At 36.4% G+C, this 25,000-nt stretch overlaps 1 protein-coding gene across 2 annotated transcripts in view; it reads right to left on the bottom strand.

The window, feature by feature from the left end:
* The window catches only part of LOC106874008 (kelch-like protein 9), a 49,113-nt gene that overhangs the window by 23,018 nt on the left and 1,095 nt on the right, over nt 1-25,000 (bottom strand). The window contains exons 1-2 of one of the 2 annotated variants that reach the window (XM_052968841.2): nt 24,053-25,000; nt 1,279-2,392 (exon numbers count right to left, since the gene is read on the bottom strand). The exon at nt 24,053-25,000 is cut by the window's right edge and continues 1,095 nt beyond it. In XM_052968841.2, coding sequence (XP_052824801.1) covers nt 1,279-2,388 — 1,110 coding nt within the window. In that variant the 5' untranslated portion in view covers nt 2,389-2,392; nt 24,053-25,000. The remainder of the gene's footprint in view (nt 1-1,278; nt 2,393-24,052) is intronic. The other variant, XM_052968842.2, reaches the window with a different exon arrangement.

Below are 25,000 nucleotides of genomic sequence, written 5' to 3'. Positions count from 1 at the left end.
TTTAAATAGAAGCTTTTGTAAAAAATAAATTCAAAACACCAGCTTAATAATGAGGAAGTTATTTTACTAAATCCCTCTAAACTTTTGATTATGTTCCAAATTCAAATACAATATATTTCAATATGAATTTGATCACAAAAGCATGAAATAATCCAATGTATCCACTGCAGTATTTTCATAAACAATATCTTTGTCTCCATAAATATTTGCTGATACTATTTGGAAACTAGTCCATCCAGTGTATTTTTACCTCCTCTCTGCTTGAGTTCACAGTAAGGGTTAGGGTTAGCAATGTAAGAGAAACAAATTTCTTTTACCTGACTACTAAGTAATTAAATTACTGACTACATATTTTGAATTTGGGTTACACATGATGTTATCATTTATGCCATCTACATCATGCCACATTCTGAGTACACCAGTGTATCTACTAAGAAACACATTACTCTGCATGCCACAATATGCCTGAATAACAAACAGTTTCAATTATTCATAGTTGAAGGCTCTAACAGTAGAAAAGTTATCTATCTTTAAAAATAGTTGCTGCACCAAAAATATTCAAATACATACAATTCATCATCTTCATTTAGCATCCATTTTCCATGCTGGCATGGGTTAGATGGTTTGATTGGAACTAGTAAGCTGGAGAGTTGTACCAGATTCCAGTTTAGTTTGGCTTGGTTTCTGCAGTTGGATACCCTTCTTAACACCAACCACTCCAAGAATGTATGGGTATCTTTTATGTGTTACCAACACAGGTGCTTTTTACATGTCATTGGCTCTGGCCATGACTATGATTTCACTTGGCTTGACATGTCTTCTCAAACACAACAAATCACCAAAGATCTCAATCATTTGTCATTGACTCCATGAGACGCAAAATTCAAAGATCATGCTTCACCACCTCACCAAATGTCTTCCTGAATCTACCTCTTCCAAAGATTCCCTCCACAGTGAGAGATTGTACAATTATATGTACAAAGGGGTGCTGAAAAGTTCCTGGCTTTAAGCATATCATGAAAAGCCTGATTGGAAGCCCAAACGTCCAAGTGCTTTTACAAGATTTAGGAAAATTGAAGGACTGCTGCAATAAGTGTGTGTATTTGAGAGGGGAATATATTGAATAAAATCTTAATTAACCTTCCTGTATTTTCTTTTACCCAATACAAGGAACTTTCCAGCACCCACTAGCACATATTTAGAGGAGAAAATCATACAAAACAATAAAATAAACAAAGTATATAAAGCAAATATGAAAAAAATAAGAATATTTCTTACCTGCTGCCATTTTCTTCTGTATGGAATGTATCGATACACAGTTTTTTTGGCAAATTTACCAGTTATTGTATATCTGGACTGTCCACCAGCAACATAGACTATATTGTCCAAGGTACAAGTTCCACACTCAATGAGAGGTACTGGGGTAGGTTCAATGGATTCATGACATTGAAGAATACTTAAATGTTCAGAATTGGCAATGACCTTATCAATGCAGTCTAATGCCACATAGCTAACAGCTGTTGACACACAACATCCTCCTATTCCACCATAGCGGAACACAGAATCAATAGGCTTACGGAATTTGTGTGGTGAAGTGTCCTTTTTATCACGCAGATACCGATGAGGAGATTTTTGAAACTGCCTAATACGGTTCTTTAATGTTTCTGAAGCATTTTTTGCATAAGGTAGTTTTTGAATGCAGCAATCAAGTCGCTCAACATGCATCAATTCTAATGCTGGAGCAAAGATCAAATCAACTGCTTTGTTTACGTCTGATATGTTAGGTTCATTGAAAACTAACCATTTAAAGATTAGCTCCATAATGTCTTTCTCTTCTGAAGCTTGTGGAAAGTTATCATGCATGAAGATTTCATTAAGATAATCTGCAGGAAGCTTTTTCAGCATTTTTGCTTTCCATGACAGAGGTTTCATCACATATAGTTGGCAGAGAACCTGGAGTATTGCTTTTTTCAGAATTACAAGATTGAACTTTTGGACAAGTTCGTAAGCTTTAGCAAGCTTATCACAGTTTTCAATGGTAAGTTTTTTAGCCAAATCCAATTCGCACATCTGCATAGCATCACGCATGCATAAATAATCCAAAGTACTAAGAACACTAGATGAATTTTCATAAGTAAGTACTGGGCCTGCATCTTTTGCCTTGTGCCCTACATAATCACGTATCCAACTGAGTTGTTCCAGTGACAAGTATTCAAATTTTACCTGCAAACTCTTGCTCTCGGACATATGGCTGCGCAGCATTGCTGCGATGTATTCAGAGTGACGAGCAAGGGTGTCTGCATTGCAGCAAACAGACTTACCGTCGGCACTAGTCAGTGTGACTTCCATGGTTACATAGTCTATGTTGACAGGATGAAAATTTAACATTATGCTGAAAAACAAAGAAAACGAAAATCAGTAACTGCAGTATCTTTAAATTTTGGGTGTGCTTTTTTTTAATTATTACAAAAAATTGATAACAATGGGGTATTTAAATACATACAAATATAAAATTAATTAAGTTTCCATTGAATTCTACAATTTTCTTGTTCATATATATATATATATATTATTGTTGTCATCATCATTGTTTAATGTCTGCCTTCCAAATGATGATGATGAAGATGATGATATATATACACACCACGCCTGTGCTGGTATCACATAAAAAGCATTAAGTCCACTCTGCTGGGTGGTTGGTGTTAGGAAGGGCATCCAGCTGTAAAATTCCTACTAAAACAGTCACAGAAGTCTGATGCTGGCTTCTACCTGCCGACTCCTGTCAAACCATCCCACCCATGCCAGCATGGAAGGTGGATGTTAAACGATGATGATGATAATGATATATATATATATATATATATATATATATATATAAACAATATATGAGTATATGCATATATATGTACGTGTATGTATATACGTTCATCTACATCTACATATAGATACATAACTGGGTACATGACGTGACAAAAGAACATGGACAAAATGGTAAACAAGGTGCAACAAACAAGCAGGCCACATAGAAACAACCCCTTCATCAGCTGCCACCATTAAAACTCCGGCGTTTCGAAGAATTAAGGCAGTACGCATCATTAAAATGGTCTTGTTTATATATATATATATATATATATATATATATATTGGCTAAACTGGCAATATGATCATCCCCAAGTACAACAATATATATATATATATATATATATATATATATATATATTGCTTCTCATTTATATATATATACATACATGTCTTCTCTTTTTTATATATATATATATATATATTGCTTCTCATTTATATATATATACATACATGTCTTCTCTTTTTTATATATATATATATATATATATATATATATATATACATACAAGTCTTCTCTTTTCTATATATATATATATATATTTATACTGTCACTTTTGGATTAGATGAAACTTGCCGAGGCAGAATTTTCTACATCCAAATACCCTTTCTGTTGCCAACCCTCACTAGTTTCCAAATAAGATATTTCCCCTTGTCCTTCAAACAACACTCAACTCAATTGTCAAACATGCTTTACTGATATTTTCTCCCAGCTTTACATTTCTCTCTCTCCCTCTCACTCTTCTTTTCAAGTCTGTCATCTTTTTCGCTCAGTCACTCTTCTTTCTCTTCCTCTCTCTTTCTTTTTCTCTGTCCAGGCCTCATTTTCTTTCTGCCTTTTCTCGTCTTTCTCTCAATTCTGTACCATATTTAAAACAGTAACAGTAGTTTGATTTCCATTTCCAGTTTTTTTTTTCTCCTGATAAAATGGAAAATCCATCATCCCATTTAAATTAATTAGTTACACATATTAATTATGTAATTATATAAATACTGATGTTTCACTACATCTCTTGTAAAAGCTGGAGAGAATAATGAAATGATGAATCATCTACCTTCTTAGTCTTCTAAATATGTAGCACACAACTATCATTTTAGCTAATTCTTTATATACAAATTCTTTCTACAAATATCTCTTAGATTGTAATATTCTAATAGTGTTTAATGATATGTTAGTTTTTTCAGGTGCTGAATAACATCACTCCTTCCCATGTTCCTGCCCACGTCCCTTTCCCAGTTTTCAGAGTTGGCACTATCAATGTACGCACATTGAAAGGTAGGTCTAGCGAGATTGTTGAAGCATGTTGATGTAAGGTGGAGAGAAGCTTCAGCCAGGTTCCTCACAGGCAAAACACATAGGTATAAGATCTTCTGGGAAGGTAACAGTAAAGGGGTAGGTGGCCAGAGCATACTTCTTGCAGAGAAATGAGTGGATAAGGTCATAGAGGTAGCCGAAATGGGTCATAGAGTGCTTAAGCTTAGGACGGCAGCCTGGTATCTTCCATGGTGTGCATGGGAGCCATGGATTTGGCTCCTGAAACAAAGAGGGAAGAAGGCCACTGGAGTTCTGTGATGCAAATAACCTTTTGATCTGCAACACAAACTTCAGAAAGTCAGCCAGCCATCTGATAACCTACCAATCAGGTATCTGTGTTAGCCAGATCGATTACATTCTCACCAAACAGTGTGATGCATGGTTGCTCCTAAATACAAAGACCCTCCCTGGTGAAGAATGTACTCCCCAGCATAGACTAGTCATTAGTGACTTTAGACTCCAGGCCAGAAGGATGTTAAGAAGTAAACCAATCTGGAAAAGAAGGATTTGGAAGCTTAAGGACCCTTCATATTGTCAGAGATTTAGGGACATCATAATTGAGAAATTTGATGAAAGGGTGAAGGAGCTATAGACTCGTGACATAGAGGGCTACTGGGAATTCCTAAGGGACAGCTTGCTTAGTGCCAAAGACCAAATCTGTGACTGGTGCAAAGTCCCATCCAGAACTAGGGTAACATGATGGTGGAACAATGCAGTAGACAGGGCTATTAAAGCTAAGAAACAAGCCTGGAAGAATGGGAGTAGCAGGGTACTGTATCAGATTGCCAGAAGGGATGCAAAGAGACAAGTATATCTAGCCAAGGGAGAAGCAGAAAAGTGGAACATGGGCTGTGACAGCCTAGGACATACATAGGCTTAAAAGAAATGAAACCAGTATGCTTTACTGGATGTGCAATGTCAGTGTGTATGTTCAACAGAGTGTAAGCATCTTGAGAGAAAAGTTAGACATAAGAGGCATCAGATGTGCTGTGCAAGAGAGATGACTACATTGGTATGGTCATGTGATGTGTATGGACAAAGACAGCTGTGTAAAGAAGTGCCCATCTCTAACTGTGGAGGGAACCTGTGGTAGAGATAGACCCAGGAAGACATGGAACAAGGTGGTGAAGTATGATCTTTGAACTTCATAGAAGCAATGACTAGTGACCGATACCGTTGGAAATGTGTTGTGCTTGAGAAGATCTGTCAAGCCAAATGCACCCATGCTGGTGACATGTAAAGAACACCTTTCAAGCATTGGGCTTCATGGAGGTAAAGTGGCTGAGTTCCTTTCAAGTTTTGGGCCTCACGGAGGCAATGACCAAAACCTTTGGCATTATGTCATGCTTGTGAAGAAGACCCATCAAGCCAAGCAAAATCAGTTGTGGCAAATACTGGTGTCACGCAAATTGGCTCCCGTGCTGGTGGCACATAAAAGCACTCTGGTGTCACGCAAATGGCCTGTAAAAGCACCCATTACATTCTCGGAGTGATTGATGTTAGGAAGGGCATCCAGCTGTAGAAAACCATGCCAAATCAGACTGGAGTCTGGTGCAGCCTTCCAGCATGCCAGCCCGGTTAAACCATCCAAACCATGCCAGCATGGACAATGGATGTTAAATGACGATGATGATGATGATGCTAAGCTCTTAACTACTATGGATATATTTTATGTTTATTCTTCAATTCAGTACATATATACCCACTCACATGTGTATGAGTGGGTGCTGAAAAGTTCCTGACTTTAAGGGTATTATGAAAGGCCTGGTTAGAGGCCCAACCTCCCGAGTTCTTTGACAGGGCTTAGAAAAACTGAAGAACTGCTGCAATAACTGTGAGAATCTGAGAGCGGAATATGTTGAAAAAAGTCATAATTAACTGATCCTCCTGTATTTTATTTTGCTTAAAGCCAGAAACTTTATGGCAGGCCCATATATATATAAATACTTGCATTTATTGGTATCTGAGTGTTGGATACAGTTAAACCAAGTTCATTTAACACAGAGTGCTTTATTGACAGCTGCCTGGATTTAAGTGTCATCAGCAGCAAGTATTCACTAGCAACCACACACTTCAACAAATTTAGCCTCTGACAATATAGAAAAACAGGAGTCCTGCAAATAGCTGGTAGGCTGAGTAAAAATCTCACATTAAGCAAGATATAGAGAATGCTATTTTGAATTAATACTACTTCTGTCACTAACTACTGATGATGCTCAAAGAAACAGGAATCTAAACTTAACAATTCCATCGCTGCTGCTTGATACTTTTTGTCAGCTAGCGATATACTTCTACATTTTTTAGCACCATGTGTCTATACAAGATGCTTTCTCAAGATGAATATAGCAGTTTCCAGGCTTTCTATATCATACGAGGTGAGGTGGGGGCTGAAAAGTTCCTGGCTTTATGGATATCACAAAAGGCCGGGTTGGAGGCCGAATCTTTGGAGTTCCTTTACAAAGATTAGAATAACTGCAATAAGTGTGTGAATCTGAGAGGGGAATATGTTGAATTAAATCATAATTAACTGATCCTCCCAAAGCCAGAAACTTTTCAGTACCCCCTCATATATATGTTGGGTAAGATATACAAGCATGGCTGTGTGGTAAGAAGCTTGCTTCCCAACCAGATGGTTCTGGGCTCAGTTCCACAGCATGGCACCTTGGACAAGTGTATTCTACTATAGCCTTGGGTCAACCATAGCTTTGTAAAAGAAGCTCGTCGTGTGTGCATGCATGTGTGTGCGCATGCATGCATGCGTGTGTGTGCATGTGTTTGTTGACCACTACCACTGGACAACTGGTGTTGGTATGTTTACATCCCCATAACTTAGCTGTTCGGCAAAAGAGTCTAACAGAATAAATACTAGGTTTCAAAAAAAATAAGTCCTGGGGTTGATTATTTTACTAAAAGATTCTTCAAGGTGGTGCCCCAGCATGGCCATAGTCTAATGACTGAAACAAGTAAAAGATATAAGATAAAAAGATTTATATGTATATATATATATATATATATATATATATATATATATATATATATAACTGGAAAAAGCATGTGTGTGTTTATAATATACAAGTAATTTTTATTTGCCTGTCGTGGTACTTAAATGAGAATGAGATGTAAGGGGACAATGTTTTTGAGATTCCGGTTCGAATGACATGAGTGTTTTTGTTTCACTTTTGACACGTAATACTTAAATAGCAGAGGAGATATGATGTTGCTGTGGGCTGGAAGTATGCAAGAAGTTAAAATTTTTTTTTTACTAAAACACAACCGGGACCCTAAGTAAGGCATGTGTAAAATTTGAATGAAATTGGTTGTGTAGTTCTGGAGTTTTAGGGATTCACACACACACACACACACAGACATACATACATTCTCAATTTTATATATATATAGAAGATATATCTTATATATTGTAAATATATATATATATATATATATATATATATATATATATATATATATATTTACAATATATAAGACATATATATTATAAACACACACATGCTTCTTCCAGTTTCTTTGTATTGAATTCACTCCTAAAGCTTTGATCATTTTCGGACTATATAGTGAAGGCACTTGCCATGAAACTCAAGAATGGAACAAAGACAAATAAAAGGCTGGGCTTTAAGTCAGTGGTTCTCAACCATTTTTTTATTATGGACCCCTTTGATTATTGTTTTAGTCTGGTGGACCCTGCTAGCCATTCAGTGTTTTAAAACTAGATTTCAAAATTCCTTTTTTTATTTTTCACACATTGTGTAGGTTGAAATATGTTAAACGTTAGAGATAAAATGTAGCTGTTTCTTGCAATATATACACTTAAAGCAAATTTTTTTCATGAACCTTTAATATACTGTACCCCCAATTTGCTATTTTTCTTGCATGAACCCCAAAATCTTTTGCAGTCCCCAATCCCTCCAGGAGTCATCTGGATTACTGCTTTAAGCGCTTTAGAATTATGTCCCTTAGATTAGTCCGTTTAGTCATTATCCTACATGACAGTATTTAGTTAACACCACAACCTTTTGTATATGTGATTGTAGTATGAAGTACAGTATAGTGAGGCAAGAGGGATAGAGACGGTGGAGAGATACAGATGGGGGAGAGAGATACAGATGAAGAGGGGAGATGGACCTAAAGGCTAAAATGTGAAAAGAAGCCATAAAGGGATTACACTAGATAATGCATTTGATGTCTTAAAATGGCTTGAGGTGGGAGAAAAAAAATCAGCCACATTGTCAAAACATTAAAGCTTGCAATATGTTGATAATAGAAAGAAAATTAAGTGCTAAAAATTACAACATTAACTGCTTGGATTTTATTCTCTCATACACCTAATGTAATATAAAATGGGACAGCTCTCGAGTGTATAGATCGTGTATCAAACTCAACAATAATGTGATGATAAACACAATGGTTAATACAATTTTATATTTGTGAGACGAGGAATTTATATTATGCATACTGCTTATATTAGTTGGGGTGGTATCCTCATCTTGATTGTTGAATTCACTACATTTCAGCTGTTGTACATGATACCTTCTTCAGGTGTCATGTGTTGAACTCAGTTCAGTTGTATCAGAATTTCAAACTTAACCCTTTATTTGATCCATAGAGGTACACTGTTCTCATTCCACTCTCTGCATTTTGTGACGATTTTTGCTTCAGTTAAGTTTTTGTGAATTAATTTAGTGCCTTGCCTTGGACTGAACTCAGAACCCTGCATTAACCAACATCTTTATCTACTACACCATGTCAGTAGGCAGTGACAGAGTGAATTTTAAGACATAAACCTAATGTCTACATAATCTATTATAGCAGTCTGCTCTTTTCTTTCTTAATTATTGCTTTCCATATTGTATTCATCTCTACACTTGGCTTGCTTAGGAGGTTGTTATGTCTTAGCATATGAGTTGCCTCCTTAAGTTTTCTAATTTTACAGAGGTGGTCTCTATTACTTTGACTTCATCCCACTGTGGTTGGTTGTCTCCATTTTCCATACATGATTAGTTATACCTGACTTTTTAATATCCCCTTGAAAAGTCAGGTATAGATTTGCTGGAAATATTATAGTGGTGATGAATACGAGAGTTACTGAGAGGGTGAGGGATACTAATAAGTACTGGGGTCAATACATTTGATTAAAAGCACCTTTAAGATAGTGCCACAGCATGAGAAGAGCCCAAGGACTGGAACAAGTAAAAGATAAAAGAACACATTGAAAACAGAACCCTGATGTATAAATATAGCAGGAAACCAGGAAAATCTAGAGGATGAAAGTTCATAGTGATTCAGTGTAGACAGATATACTCTGGGATATGGTAGAAGAGAATATGAGAGATCCTTAGCGTTGATTTGACCAAGATCACAAAGGAAAAGTCTTGGGATCATTGGTGAAAAATTCACAAGTGGTGGATAGGAAGGTGCAGGCAGTACTTTACAGCTGTTTCTGGAACAGATGCATATTACAGGCAGATCTTTTGTCACCCTTCCCACACTCTTAATATCATTCCTTGCCACTTATTTTCTACTGAATGCTCCTTTTCTTTGAACTCCCTCTCATATCTATTATTGTCAGCCTCCCACACCTTTGTTCATCATTCACTTTATCCATTTTTACATACCTCTGACACAGTGAATCACACCACCCTATCCCCCACACTTCACAGTCTCTCTTTTTCTCACCTATGGTTTTATTATACTGCTGCTCTCCACCATCAGTCCTTTAATAATGACCACTTATCACCTCCTTGTCCTGCCTCTCTTCTATTTTCCTTCATCTTGCCTCCAAACTGAGATTCACTATTGACGTGCTTCCACTTTGTGTTCACCATTCACTACATTTACCTCATCTCCATTTCAAACCATCTCTAACTTTCCTTTCATACTCTCACAAATTTACCCATCCATCCTTCCTGATCTTCTGTCCCTATTCTCTCTAATACTCACCTTCTTGAACACCATTATTTTTTGTCCTTTCCAGCTGAGGTAGCTATGTATCTCTTCTACAGCAAGACACTTGTTCCTATCTCTCTATCATACTTTAGCTTCTCAATCAATAATGTACCACTACTCATTTGACAGGCCTTATCTTACAAGTTAGTTGGTGACTCCACTAAGGCAGTTGACATTTGGAAGAATATCCAGTTGCAGAAACCACACTAAAACAGACACTAAAGCTTGAAGCAGTCCTCTAGCTCCTTAGATCCTATTAAATCATCCAGTATATAACACCATCAAATACAGACATATGATGATGATGATACAGATGTGTGTTTGCATCATCATCATTTTTAATGTGTGTGTGTGAGAGAGAGAGAGACAGAGAGAGAGAGATGTGTACTGATGTAGACAGTTGCATACAGAAGTGCAGATCACTTAAAGTGGATGGAACTTGTGGAAGAGGGAGATCCAGAAAGACATGGGATGGAGTTTTGAAGGCTGATCTCAAGACACTGAGCCTTATGAAGGAGATGGCCAAGGACCAAGATATCTAGTGCATTACTGTACTCAGGAAGATCTGTCTGCCACAGCAGAATTGACACTGATGCTGGTACCACATAAAAAGCACTGGTGCTGGTACCACATAAAAAGCACTGGTACTGGTGACGCAGAAAAAACACCCAGTACACTCTGTAGAGTGGTTGGTGTTGAGAAGGGCATCCAGCCATAGAAACCATGTCAGAACAGACAATGAAACCTGGTGCAGTCCCTGGCCTTACATTCTTCATGCGCAAAATCTTAAGTGTTAAGTTTTAGATTTAAATTTTAATTCACCTGAAGAATTTTTTTTTTTTTCATGATATAATTGATTTGTTCATCAATGAATAAAACATGTCTGAAACAGCATTTATATTATTATGCATATAAATATATACACACATACAGATCATTATATCATCATCATTTAATATCTGTTTTCCATTCTAACATAGGACAAATGATTCAAGAAGAGCTAGTCAGCCAGGGGACTGTACCAACTTTCAATGTCTGTTCTGGCATACTTGAATGGCTGGATGTCCTTCCTAACACCAACCGCTTTACAGAATGAACAAGGTGCTTTTTACATAGCACCAGCCCTAGTGAGCTCACCAAGTAACTCACAAGACAAGACCCCCTCCAAATGAGGTAGAGAGGAGTGTTGAGGGAGGTGGCTTTATGCAATGACTATCCTCTTGTCTCCAGACAATAAGCTTATCCTTTTCATAAATGGCATGTCAGTTTTGAAGGATTTTTAATTCTTAAGATTATCTCCCATCCTCAAGTATAGCAGGGCTTAACTTCCATTTGGTAGTTAAAACTGCTAGAGGCAGAGATAATTTCAACAAACTTATGTTGTACAGTATTTAACATACCTGCATCTGTTCATATATATATATATATATATATATATATATATATATATATATATATATATATATATATATATATATATATATATATGTTGATAACACCTAGAAGTCACTGAAGTGAATGAAGCTTTGACCAGGAGGAACTGATGTGTATATGTATGTATATATATATATATATATATATATATATATATATATATATATATATATATATATATATATATATATATTCAAATTTCCACTGCCCAACAATAAGTTTCATGAGCTTTGAAACTTTAAGTAGCACAGAATTTGAATCAAACTGTTTTGATCCATATATATGTACAGATATATGATACACACATATATATGTATGTGCCATTTACATAGACAGAACTTGTGTGTGTGTGTGTGTGTGTGTGTGTGTGTGTGTGTGTGTGTGTGTGTGTGTGTGTGTGTGTGTGTGTGTGTGTGTGTATAAGCACAGGTGACTGGATAAGGAGCTTGCCTGCCAACCATGTTGTCTCGGGTTCAGTTCTACTGCATTGCACCTTAGGTAAGAGTATGCTACTATAGCCACAGGCTCACTAAAGCCTTCAAAGGATTTGGTAGATGGAAACTAAAAGAAGCCTGTTGTATACATACATATATATACAGGATCTTTTTGGTTTGACGGGCAACATTTTTCATTTATGTTTTATGTAGTATTTTTGGTACCGAAACACTTTCAAACTTCGTATACTTGTATATTTTGTGTTATAGAACAAATAAATATTTTTGTATTCGAAGTTATTTCATGTAAAAAGTTGTCGTATTTCGGTAATTTCAACCAATCACTGACGTCTATTGAGGTGAAAACAATTACTGCTGTAGAATCTAAACAACATATTCTAATGGTGTTATGGGATCTTTTCCCTTGAATAAAATTAGTGCCGTTGTTTGTCAACAACAACTATCAGCGGTACTGTTATTTATAACATCGTTTGTACTAGTTTTAGCTTTAGGGTTTTAGGGTTAGGGTTCCGGTTTTAGAGTTAAAGTTAGTTTTAGGGTTACGGTTAGGGTTATGATTATTTTTGCCATAACCTCACTCATAACCCTAACCCTAAAACCCTATAACTCATAACCATAACCCTAGCCCCAACTCTAACCCTAAAACCCTAACCCTAAAACCCGAACCCAAACGCACGGACGATGTTATAAATAACTACCGCCGATAGTTGTTGTTGACAAACAACGGCACTAATTTTATTCAAGAGAAAAGATCCCATAACACTGTTAGAATATGTTGTTTAGATTCTACGGCAGTAATTGTTTTCACCTCAATAGACGTCAGTGATTGGTTGAAATTACACAAATACGACAACATGAAATAACTTATTAAGAACTAATTTTTGTTAAGAAGGCTACGAGAAAAAGATGTTTTATATGACACATTCTACCAGTATCCCAAGTTTGAAAGTGTTTCGTTAACAAAACAAGTGTTGCCCGTCAAACCAAAAAGATCCTATATACACACACACACACACACTCATATATATATATATATATAAATAACAGGTTATGTGATATCTTATAACATATAAGTGCATGTGCATGTATACATATTTTTGTGTCTTCCTTTGCTTTGACATTATGGTTATATATAAACAAGCATCCCTGCTATAAAAGCAATGTTTGCTTCCAGTCATCCATGAAAACACATGTCTGGCATCGTGAGATATTACCTTGCTTGGCAACAGAGAGCATCTGGCCATAGAGAATCTGCCTTAACAAATTCTGTCTGACCAATGCAAGCATGAAAAAGTGGACATGATGAGAAATATATATGTGCATGTGTGTATGCATGTGTGCATGGAGGAATGTATGTGTGTGTGTGTGTATATATATATATATATATATATATATATGCATATATTCTACCTGCCCATGAGGTAAGCCATCCCATTCCAGACACCTAACCGACACTCAGACACTCTGTAAAGTGATCAAATATCACTCCGGTGACCGATGTGGAGCAGCTCATCCATGTAAAAAATAAATAAATTTTTAAAAATAAAATAAAATAAAATAAAAATAAAATAAATAAATAAAATAAAATAATATATATAAGAAGATAAAAAATAATATAAATATATAAAAGATAAAAAAATAATATAACTATATAAAAGATAAAAAAATAATATAAAAAAATAATATATATATATATATATATATATAGATATGCAGGGCAGGGAATCGATATATATATATATATAAAAGTTTAAAAACCTTATTATATATATATATATATATATAAAATTAAAATGATTCATATATACATATTTGCAGACACTCATACACATACATACACCCATATATATACATATTTACAGCTATTCTGATTATATGTCTGTGCACACGTTTGATTGTGGCATGTGCCAGAGGGTTTGCAAATCCAATGGGGGTCTTAAAAGACATGTTAGGATCCACAATGAGCAGAACTTACTTGCAGGTATTGGTAGTGCAAATCAGAGGTGCAATCTGTGTGGGTGTTTTTTCAAAACACTGTCTGGTTTAAAAAACCACATCAGACGCCATGAACGGGCTGAGGTGTAGGTGCAGGAGGTGGTCAAACTCTGTGTAAGGAGTAGACAACCACTATATGTATATATATATATGTATGTCTGTATGTATGTATATATCATCATTTAACATCCATTTTCCATACTGGTATGGTTTAGATGGTTTGACAGGAGCTGTCCAGGCTCCAGTTATCTGATTTGGCAAGGTTTCTACAGCTGGATAGCCCTCCTAATGCCAACCACTTTACAGAGTGTGCTGGGCACTTTGTATGCGATACCAGCACAGGTGCATTGTATGTGGCACTAACACCTGCAAGACGAAGTCCCCTCTGCTGAGAAAGGGAGTGGGAGTACAGCCATAAAGGACATGCCCGTATGTACAGATGGCCACAATTTCACTAAGCTTGACATATCTTCTCAAGTAGAGCAAATCGCTAGAAGTCTCAATCCCTTGTCATCTATATATATATATATATATATATATATATATATATAGTCCAGGGGCACTGGCAACGATCTCAGACCCGGCAAGCCATGTGTGATCGTTGCCAGTGCCCCTGGACTGGCTCTTGTGCGGGTGGCACATAAGATGTACCATCCTGAGCGTGACCTTGTAGGGTTTTCGAGCGAGATCGTTGCCAGTGCCCGTGGACTGGCTCTTGTGCGAGTGGCACATAAAAGACACCATTTCGAGCGTGGCCGTTTTCGTGCGGGTGACACGTAAAAGCACCCACTACACTCTCTGAGTGGTTGGCGTTAGGAAGGGCATCCAGCTGTAGAAACTCTGCCAAATTAGATTGGAGCCTGGTGTAGCCATCCGGTTGCACCAGTCCTCAGTCAAATCGTCCAACCCATGCTAGCATGGAAAGCAGACGTTAAACGATGATGATGATGATGATGATATATATATATATATATATATATATATATATATACATGATTCTCTTGAATCCTGGAAATTTTATACATATATATATATATATATATATATATATATATATACACACACACACACATATAGATAGATAGATAGATAGATAGATAGATAGATAGATAGATAGATAGATTTGATTAACAAGAGAGACGGAAGATACAAAAATGTTTATAAATTGCTACAACTGTTTCAAGCCATCTAGCAGCAATCCCTCACAGGTGGGATACTTTAATACTGTTGATGAAATGCTTAGTTTGTATATTTATAACATGAAAATTCCATCCAATTTAATACTTTTTTTGTTGTACTGTGTATTCGTTTCTTTTAGTATCTGTCATTTATTACACTGGACAGCAAAGATTTTGCTACTGGGTAAAAGCACATGTCATAGACTAAATCATGGATACTGATTCCAAATCTGCACTCATAATTGTTCTAGCACATCAGGATTTTGAGTTATGCACATGTGCAAGATTATAACTACACTTTCGGCTAGATTGCTAAATTGAAAGTGGTCATAATTCAAAATTAAAGAAATAACAGCAATAAAACAAATGATGGGAAAGTTCATTATTTAGTTTAGCAATAGACGGTGGTGACATAATGTGTGCAAGTGTCAAACACATTAGTTTGTTCTTGGTAAGTCTCAGTGTCATTTACGCTGCCATCATGGGTGGCATATGTATCTCTTGCCCTGCATGATTGCTGTTTTAACTGTGTTCATTGTGTTGGATCATGAACAGGAGAGGCTCTGTGAATCAACTGGCCAACTTTCATTATAACTGTGGAGAATTTTCTCCACATGACCAGCAGAACATTGCCACCAAATTAAAAACTGCCTCTAAAGATTATTTCAGGTGTAAAGTTGGGGACCAAGCAAGAGGTAAGCACCTCATATATGCTGCACTGTGCATTACTCAAGGCTTATACAGTGGCTGAATGGAAAATGGAAGGGAATACTTTTTGCTGTACCAATTGTATAGCAAAAATCATAGAGCTAAAAACTATGCTGATTTAATAAACAACATGCTAACATGGATCATGAACAGGAGAGGCTCTGTGAATCAACTGGCCAACTTTCATTATAACTGTGGAGAATTTTCTCCACATGACCAGCAGAACATTGCCACCAAATTAAAAACTGCCTCTAAAGATTATTTCAGGTGTAAAGTTGGGGACCAAGCAAGAGGTAAGCACCTCATATATGCTGCACTGTGCATTACTCAAGGCTTATACAGTGGCTGAATGGAAAATGGAAGGGAATACTTTTTGCTGTACCAATTGTATAGCGTGAGCCAACCAATCATGTCTCTGATTGTTACTTTTGCATGACTAATAGTGGTTTTTCAAAGAAAACCAAAGCAAAAATTGCATATGCAGATTGTAAGTCAGCTCTAAAACCAGTCCCACATTATTTCAAAAACCCTGTCCCAGTTCCCCTCTTACATGATTCACTTGAAGACCTTGACATGTCGCATGATGAACCCCCTGATTCTCCTATCGACAAAGAGTATGTAATAGATTCTAAGAAAAATGAGCCACGCTTGTTTAATCAAGAAGATTTGAATGATTTAGTAAGAGACCTAGCATTGTTAAAGGAGAAAGCAGAAGTTTTGAGATCCAGACTACAGCAATGGTATCGCCTACAGCAAGGTACAAAAATTTCCATTTTCCAATCTTGCCATGAAGGCTGATCTGTCTTTTTTAAGCAAGAAAATAAAGCTTGTTTCTACACTGACATTAATGCACTCATACAAAAACTAGGACACGTGCATGTAGCTAACGAATGGCGATTGTTTATAGACCCAAGTAAGGTTAGCCTCAAAGGTGTGTTGTTACATAATGATAATAAAAATCCTGCCATTCCTGTGGGTCCTGTTGTCAGTATGGAAGAAACTTATGAATCGATGGAACTCACTCTGAAAGGAGTTAATTACTCAGTTCCCAGGGTGGAATATTTGTGGTCATTTAAAGGTGATTTTCCTCCTCCTAGGACTACAGCTGGGATATACTAAGAATATGTGCTTCATGTGTTTGGAACAGCCATGACGACAGCAATCATTACACTCTAAAAGACTGGCCTAAAAGAGATGAGCAGATAGTTGATACAATGTGCAGCATATGCCACTAGTAGACCTGCAAAAGATCTTCCTTTTACCCTTTCACGAAAAACTCGGTTTCATGAAAAACTTTGTAAAAGCAATGACACACAATGGTTGTGGCTTCCAGTACCTAAAAGTAAAATTTGGTGCAGAGAAAAGTGATGCAAAACTGAAAGCAGTCATTTTCATTGATGTCTGATACCAAATTCAACTGAATCCAGTTGAGCTGACAGAATGGGATTCATTCATGTTAGTTGTACAGAACTTTCTTGGAAATCATAGAGCTAAAAACTATGCTGATTTAATAAACAACATGCTAACAGTACATGAAAGAATGGGATGCCGAATGTCCCTTAAAATGCACTTCTTGCATTCTCACCTTGATTTTTTTCCAACGAATCTTGGTGTCGTTAGTGATGAGCATGGGGAGAAGTTCCACCAGGACATATCTGAGATGGAAATGAGGTATTAAGGCCGGTTCAATCCACACATGATTGGTGACTACTGCTGGTTCCTACAAGAGGAGACCAGCACAACGCATAAGCACAAGAGCAAGTGTCTCAAACATTTCTGAGCTGAGCATATCAAAAATAAAGTGAGTATTCCCTTAACATAAATATACTATGTACCATTATATTGTAATACTATCTACCTTGAACATAAATATACTATATACAGTACTAATATACTATTATGATAATTATTTACCGTGAACTTAACTATTCCTGATACTAATATAGTATCAATATATAATTATGTACATAACTCAAAATCCTGATGTGCTACAGCAATTCTGAGTTCAGATTCGGAATCAGCGTACTCGATTTAGTCTAGTACAGCACCATATATCCAGGTAGCAGGCAATAATTTTTTTTTTTTCTTTTTGTTGTCCAGTGGATCTTCTATAAAAATGTAACTGTATCCCTCAATTTGCTGCTTTTCTAAACACAAACCGAGAAGATATCTTGCGGAACAGTTATTATTTTAATGAGATACATCTTGTAATCACCTGAAGAGACATATTTACACTGACAGATAATCCTAAACCATTTGTTAAGTATCCCACCCATGAGGGATAAATGATAGACAGTTCAAAACAACTATAGTGATTAATAAACATTCTTGTATCTTCCATCTTCCATGTGAACATGCTTTACGGGTAAGCTATCAGGTGTATACCATACAATTTATTATCTAATAATATATATTATATATATATATATATATATATATATATATATATATAAATATATATATATATGTGTGTGTGTGTGTGTATATATGAGTCGATCAAGGATCAACCAACACACTGAGTGTAGCTCCTCTTTTATCAAATTCTTCCCCTGAAGAAATACCCAATTTACCGATTTTCAATACGAAAATTTAAATTAATTTAATTCATCATCATTATCATCATCGTTTAACATCTGCTTTCCATGCTGGCATGGGTTGGATGATTTGACTGAGGACTGGTGAACCAGATAGCTACACCAGGCTCCAATCTGATTGAGCAGAGTTTCTACAGCCGGATGCCCTTCCTAACGCCAACCACTCCGAGAGTGTAGTGGGTGCTTTCATGTGCCACCGGCACAAAGGCAGTCAGGTGGTACTGGCAACGGCCACACTCAAAATGGTTCCTCAAATTGAATTAATTGGGCATGGAAACAGCTGTAGGAGCAAGGAATTTGATAGTGTACAGAATTGACTATGTTCAAATAAATTGATGTCTATGCATCAGTTTCTCCATTTCCTTTTTCTATAACATAAATGATATATATATATATATATATATATATATATATATATATATATCTAATAATTTTTCTATTTGTTTCAGTCATTGGATTGTAACTACTTTGTATGATGTGTTATTTTAAATCCAGTACTTATACTATTAAACACATTTTGCCAAACTGCTATGTTGCAGGTATATAAACAAACCAACACTGGCTATCAAGTGGTGATGGGACAAACACAAAAACACACATATACACACAATGTGACAGACAGAAACTGAAAGAAGCCCATCATATGTAGATAGAGGTTGTGTCTATTTGTCTTTACATCACACAATTATTAACAAGCATCACCATCATATGAGCAGTATCCTTTATGTTAAACCTTCTATGAAAATATGTCCAGCCATGGGGAAATATTAGTTTGCTTGGAAACAGGTGACAGATAGTGACAAGAAGGGCATGTGGCATAGAAAAATTTGCATGGCCATGACCCATGCTAGTATAGAAAAGTGGACATGAAAAAGTGTGTGTGAACACAATGGGCTTCCACACAGTTTCTGTCAGCTAAAATCATTCAGAAGACATTGGTTGGCCCAGTGCAATAGCAGGAGACACTTGCCCAAAATGCAAAGCAGACCCTGTTCAACACAAATCTTTTTTACTTGTTTCAGTCATTAGACTGCGGTAATGTAGGGGCACGGCCTTAAAATATTTTAGCCAAATCAACCCCAGTACTTGATTTAATTTATGTTTTAAGCTTAGTACTTATTCTTGTGGAGGCGCAATGGCCCAGTGGTTAGGGCAGCAGACTCGCGGTCATAGGATTGCGGTTTCGATTCCCAGACCGGGCGTTGTGAGTGTTTATTGAGCGAAAACACCTAAAGCTCCACGAGGCTCCGGCAGGGGATGGTGGCAAACCCTGCTGTACTCATTCACCACAACTTTCTCTCACTCTTATTTCCTGTTTCTGTTGTGCCTGTAATTCAAAGGGTCAGCCTTGTCACACTGTGTCACGCTGAATATCCCCGAGAACTACGTTAAGGGTACACGTGTCTGTGAAGTGCTCAGCCAGTTGCATGTTAATTTCACAAGCAGGCTGTTCCGTTGATTGAATCAACTGGAACCCTTGATGTCATAAGCGACGGAGTGCCTACAATAATAAGTACTTATTCTATCAGTCTCTCTTTTTCCAAACCGCTAAATTACAGGAACGGAAACACAACAACACTGGTTGTCAAGTGGTGGTGAGGTACATCTTCACACGCGCACACACACATATATATGTATACACTTTGAGCTCCTTTCAGTTTCTGTCTACCAAATCCACTCGCGAGGCTTTGGTCAGGCTGAAGCTTGAAGACAATTGCCCAAGGTGCCATACAGTGGGACTGAACCAGGAACCATGTAGCTGGGAAGCAAACTTCATACCACACTGCCATGCCATATTATTGTTTCAAATTTTGGCACACGGGCAGCAATTTTAGTGGAAAAGGGATTAGTCGATACCAATTCTTGACTGGTAGCATATCTTACTGATCCAGGGGTGGGGGGAAGTGATAGACAAAGTTGATCTCAGAGGTATATGAAATAAAGATGTGATGAGTCAGAGCAAAAACTGCAAAGCTCTTTTTTCCGATGCCCTAATGACTCTATCACTTCGCCTATAATAAATATTTATATATATATATACACATGTGAGTTGTCTAACACCCCATTGTAGCACTAGTGCAAAACCAATTGATAAGATCAGCCGTGATGGACATATAATACTGTTCACTTCAGATTTTATATATATATAGTATTAATAAAAGAGATGGAAGAAGAAAAAATTTTATTGTGTACGACAAATGTTTCGACCCATTCTGGGTTTCTTCAGGTACATCAATAAAAAGTTTTATGAGAGATTTTCTGATTCGGTTTTACATATATATATATATATTATTGGATAATAAAACGGTTTACACCTGGTAGCTTACTGGTAAAGCACGGTCACTTTCACAGTGATCATTATGTATATGGCAACTGAAAGACGGAAGATAGTTAACTCACTTTGTGATTATGAGTGCACCAAACTTCACGTGTGCGTATGCTCACATTTTCACAGACGCTTGTATGAGCAAATGTACTCACACCATGCAGCTTGCCCATATTTGTTGATGGTTATTTTCAATACATTTTTCGCTGTTTTGCGTGTTCGTTTCACTTATTTTTCCCCATCTGTGATTTTATTTTTATCATCTATATAAATGAAGATATTTCCTCTGACTGGCTGTTTTTTTTTTTTTGTTTCTTTCCTCTGTCATCCCCCCCTACAAAACGAAAAGTTACATTGTAGAACTGTTATTTTAAAGAGTTGTATCTATTTATCACCCGATGAGATACATTTGCACTGCCAGATGCTCCTGAACCAGTTGTTGAGTGTCCCACCCATAAGGGATCAATGCTAGATGTGTCGAAACAATTGTTGTGATTAATAAATTTTCATATAATCAATCTTCCGTCTTTCATTTGCCATCATGATAGATCGCTAGCCACTACACATTCTTTATTTTCTCTCCCTGTTTCTTTCTGTGTTCCTTTCTGTGGAAAAGCGTAAGCTCGAAACGTTAAAGACTTTTTCACTTCCCGAGCATTAAACTAATACATCTGTTTGTTGTCTACACCACCTGTCTTTGTCTTTTGTTTTTTTTTTTGTGAATTCTCCCTATATATATGGGCTCCAAAAGGAGTCTCAGGGAGTAGCGTCCCTGCCTTCTTGAGTTAGTTTTCCTGCGCATTTCATAAAAATCGTGGTAGAGGCCTTGCTCTCAGGACCACTCATGCCTAGAAACTGAGGTTGGGGGTAAACAAGGGCATGCTCTCCATAGAAAATCCAGCTCCAAAAAAAGCCTCATGATAGCAAGAAAGAATGGGTACCAGCCAGCCCAAAGGTTGGAGTAGGCTGCACCTACCTGCCTCAGTTGCTATGACATAGAGCTACATCCACCCACCCCCGTCAACGGGGACAAATCCCTGATTTAAAATACTGGATGATGATGATAATGATGTATTCTCTTCTTCTACTTGTTTCAGTCATTTGACTGCGGCCATGCAGGAGAACCGCCTTTAGTCGAACAAATCGGCCCCAGGACTTATTCTTTGTAAGTCTAGTACTTATTCTGAGTCTCATGTCGAACCGCTAAGTTACGAAGACGTAAACACACCAACATCAGTTGTCAAGCGATGGTAGGGGGGGGGGGACAAACACAGACAGACATATATACGACGGGCTTTTTCCAGTCTCCATCAACCAAATCCACTCACAAGGCTTTGATCGGCTCGAGGCTATAGCAGAAGACACTTGCCCAAGGTGATAATATGTGTGTGTGTGTGTGTGTGTAATGCATATTTATATATTATATATAAATTATTCATCGATAGATAGATATATATTTATTTATATATTTTATTCATATATCAATATATATATATATATATATATATATATATACGCGCGCGCGCGAATTAAAACGAAACAAAGCCATATATATATATTACATAAATTATTCATTGAGATATATATATATATATATATATATATATATACGGATCAAAGAAGTATATGTATGTATGCATATTAACTCGATAAATCTTTTCTACGTGCTTTATTAATGCAAATTCCTAAATACATTCCACTTTTGTGTTAATTTGTTTTTGTTTTTAATAATCAAAACAACCATTTACGTCATCCTGTGTATTTTATACGTGTACTCTAATGAAAAACGGGTATCTTCGCATACCTTAAATCGTACCAACGGACTTTACACTGCACGCTCACCAAAACATACATTTCTATTATATTCTATTATATCATATTATACTATATATATATATGCACGGCATATATATGATATATACAAACATAAATAAATATCATATTTATACGAAGAGAGTGATGATTTGTTTACAGTTGGACATGTAGGTCAATGCTTGTTAGAAGTCTGGCGTAGGAGCCACGACAAAGCCGTTTGATATGCCAGAAATAGCAACTAAATCTCTCTCATATACGCATATTTACACACACACATGTACTACGTACGTAAGTATGTATGTATGTGCATTTATGCACACACACACACACACACTACTTTAAAAAATATAATATACTGGAAAATGTAGTACTTCATTACAAAACGATAGGGTGATCATGCTAGAATATCTTTGATGGTAGGCCTAATGAAAGAGAGTAGACCTAGGGTTAAATAACAAACACAACATTGTTAAAATTCGCGAAGTAACAGACATACAGATCTTTGTATGTCGTTGGCAACATGTAAACAATTGTTAGGTGGAAAGAATATCTCATTTAGACAGGAATGGCTACAAAAGAGTTTTTGAAGCCATGTTTTTTTGTTGTTTTTTTTGCGCAGACCACATGGGTTCAAAATGTGTGCAAATATATCTGCATTATCTGTCTTTAAGAATTTTATTCTAAATTTTGATATACCAATTTGTGGAAATGCAAAATTTGAACATATGTAGTGAAGAGCACAATACTTAAAGCGTAAAATATGTAACTATGGTCTTGTTGATGCGAATATCCACTCTATGTGTATTTACGTATGAAAGTCTAAAAAGCAACAATTGCAATGAATAACGAGATTTTAATAAATCCAGAACACGAATTAATAAAAAAAAAAGAAAACCTGTCAATATGCACACACACACACACAAAGAGAATTCTGAGTGTGGTGAAAATTAAAGCCAAAACGACACTTCTTTATGCAAAAGTAGTTATGAACAAAATTTAAAACACTGAAATAACTACTAGTGACCTAGCTGTTTTTTTAATTAAGGACTGCGTATGTGTTAATCTGCAGATTCATATTATTGTATACATCTAGATTTTTTTTTTATTTATAGCAAGAGTATGTCATGTTACGCAATATTTAAATCGCGAATCATAATTCTCATTTCCCACTGACTTTGAACTTATATTTTGTAAGGCATATTAATAAAATAGCTGATCCCATATGTGTACGAATGCAGCAGATCAGAAGAGTTCCCAGAAACTGAGCTAGAATGTTATTGTTTTATTAATCTTGTATACTCCATCAAGTATCAGAAGACCATCACCTCACAAAAAACTAACACTGTGCAGTTAAAATCTCCCATCGGATTGCAATAAGCTCATTATATGAAAGAAAAAATACAACGACGTACCTTACAAAAATAGTTAATTCCGTTTAGATCCATAGACATCTTTCCTATAATGAAGGTTACAAGAGCCCTCACTCTGAGATAACAGAAAAGTATTAGTGGGGGAGGATATGGAAAGAAGAGTGGGTGATAGAGTGGGGTCTAGGCGCACCTGTCCACTTAACTGCCGTTACGTTTACTATCATGTACGCTGGTGGAAGACCCATGAGAAGCCATCAATTAAAGCTTGGAGGCGCGGTCATTCTCAATCATATAAACGGAGGACTGAACGAAGTGAAACTGCTATATTTAGAAAATACGGAGGGGAACTGGCACTAATGAGTGGGTGAAGCAAAGAATAAGAAAAAGAATATTATCTTTTATCTTCTTCAGAAGATAAAGATATTAAACAAATACTGCCAAAATATTTGGAAAGCAACACAAATGCGTAAAGCTGTTATTAATAATAAGAGTAATGTGGTGGCAAGTGTGTGTTCAATAAAAAAAATTACAATAAAAAATAAACTAAAATGTTCTAACCTCGGCGATTTATCTCTATTTATTTGTCCTTTGACATTCTTATTATTTTATCTGTACAGCTTTTATTGCAGTGGCTTATATGTTGCAAGCAAGCTGTTGAGATGTAGCATGTTTAATTCATGTAACCTGTAACACCTGGACAAGTGCATACACGGACACTGAACTATATAAATTGACGCACAACCTCATACATGCATACTTATAAATTCGTATACACATACAAAAATACACACGCAATTTGGACAGTAGCACTCTATAAACTCGGTTATATATTAAGTAGCTGTGCATAGATCCATATATGCACGCAGCCGCTATCAATAATCGTTGCTTAAAAAATATTCGGCTGTCTCTCTATTTAGAGGATATTTTAGTTCGTTTATCCTTTTTTTATGTAGGAGTGCAATTATATTTCATCATTTGAATATTGAAAAG

Source organism: Octopus bimaculoides, chromosome 6, assembly GCF_046866305.1.
Source record: "Octopus bimaculoides isolate indiv1 chromosome 6, ASM4686630v1, whole genome shotgun sequence".
In the NCBI taxonomy this organism is placed as follows: Eukaryota; Metazoa; Mollusca; class Cephalopoda; order Octopoda; family Octopodidae; genus Octopus; species Octopus bimaculoides.
Note: the sequence above shows the minus strand (reverse complement) of the source record. Positions and strands in the feature narration are given on the sequence as shown.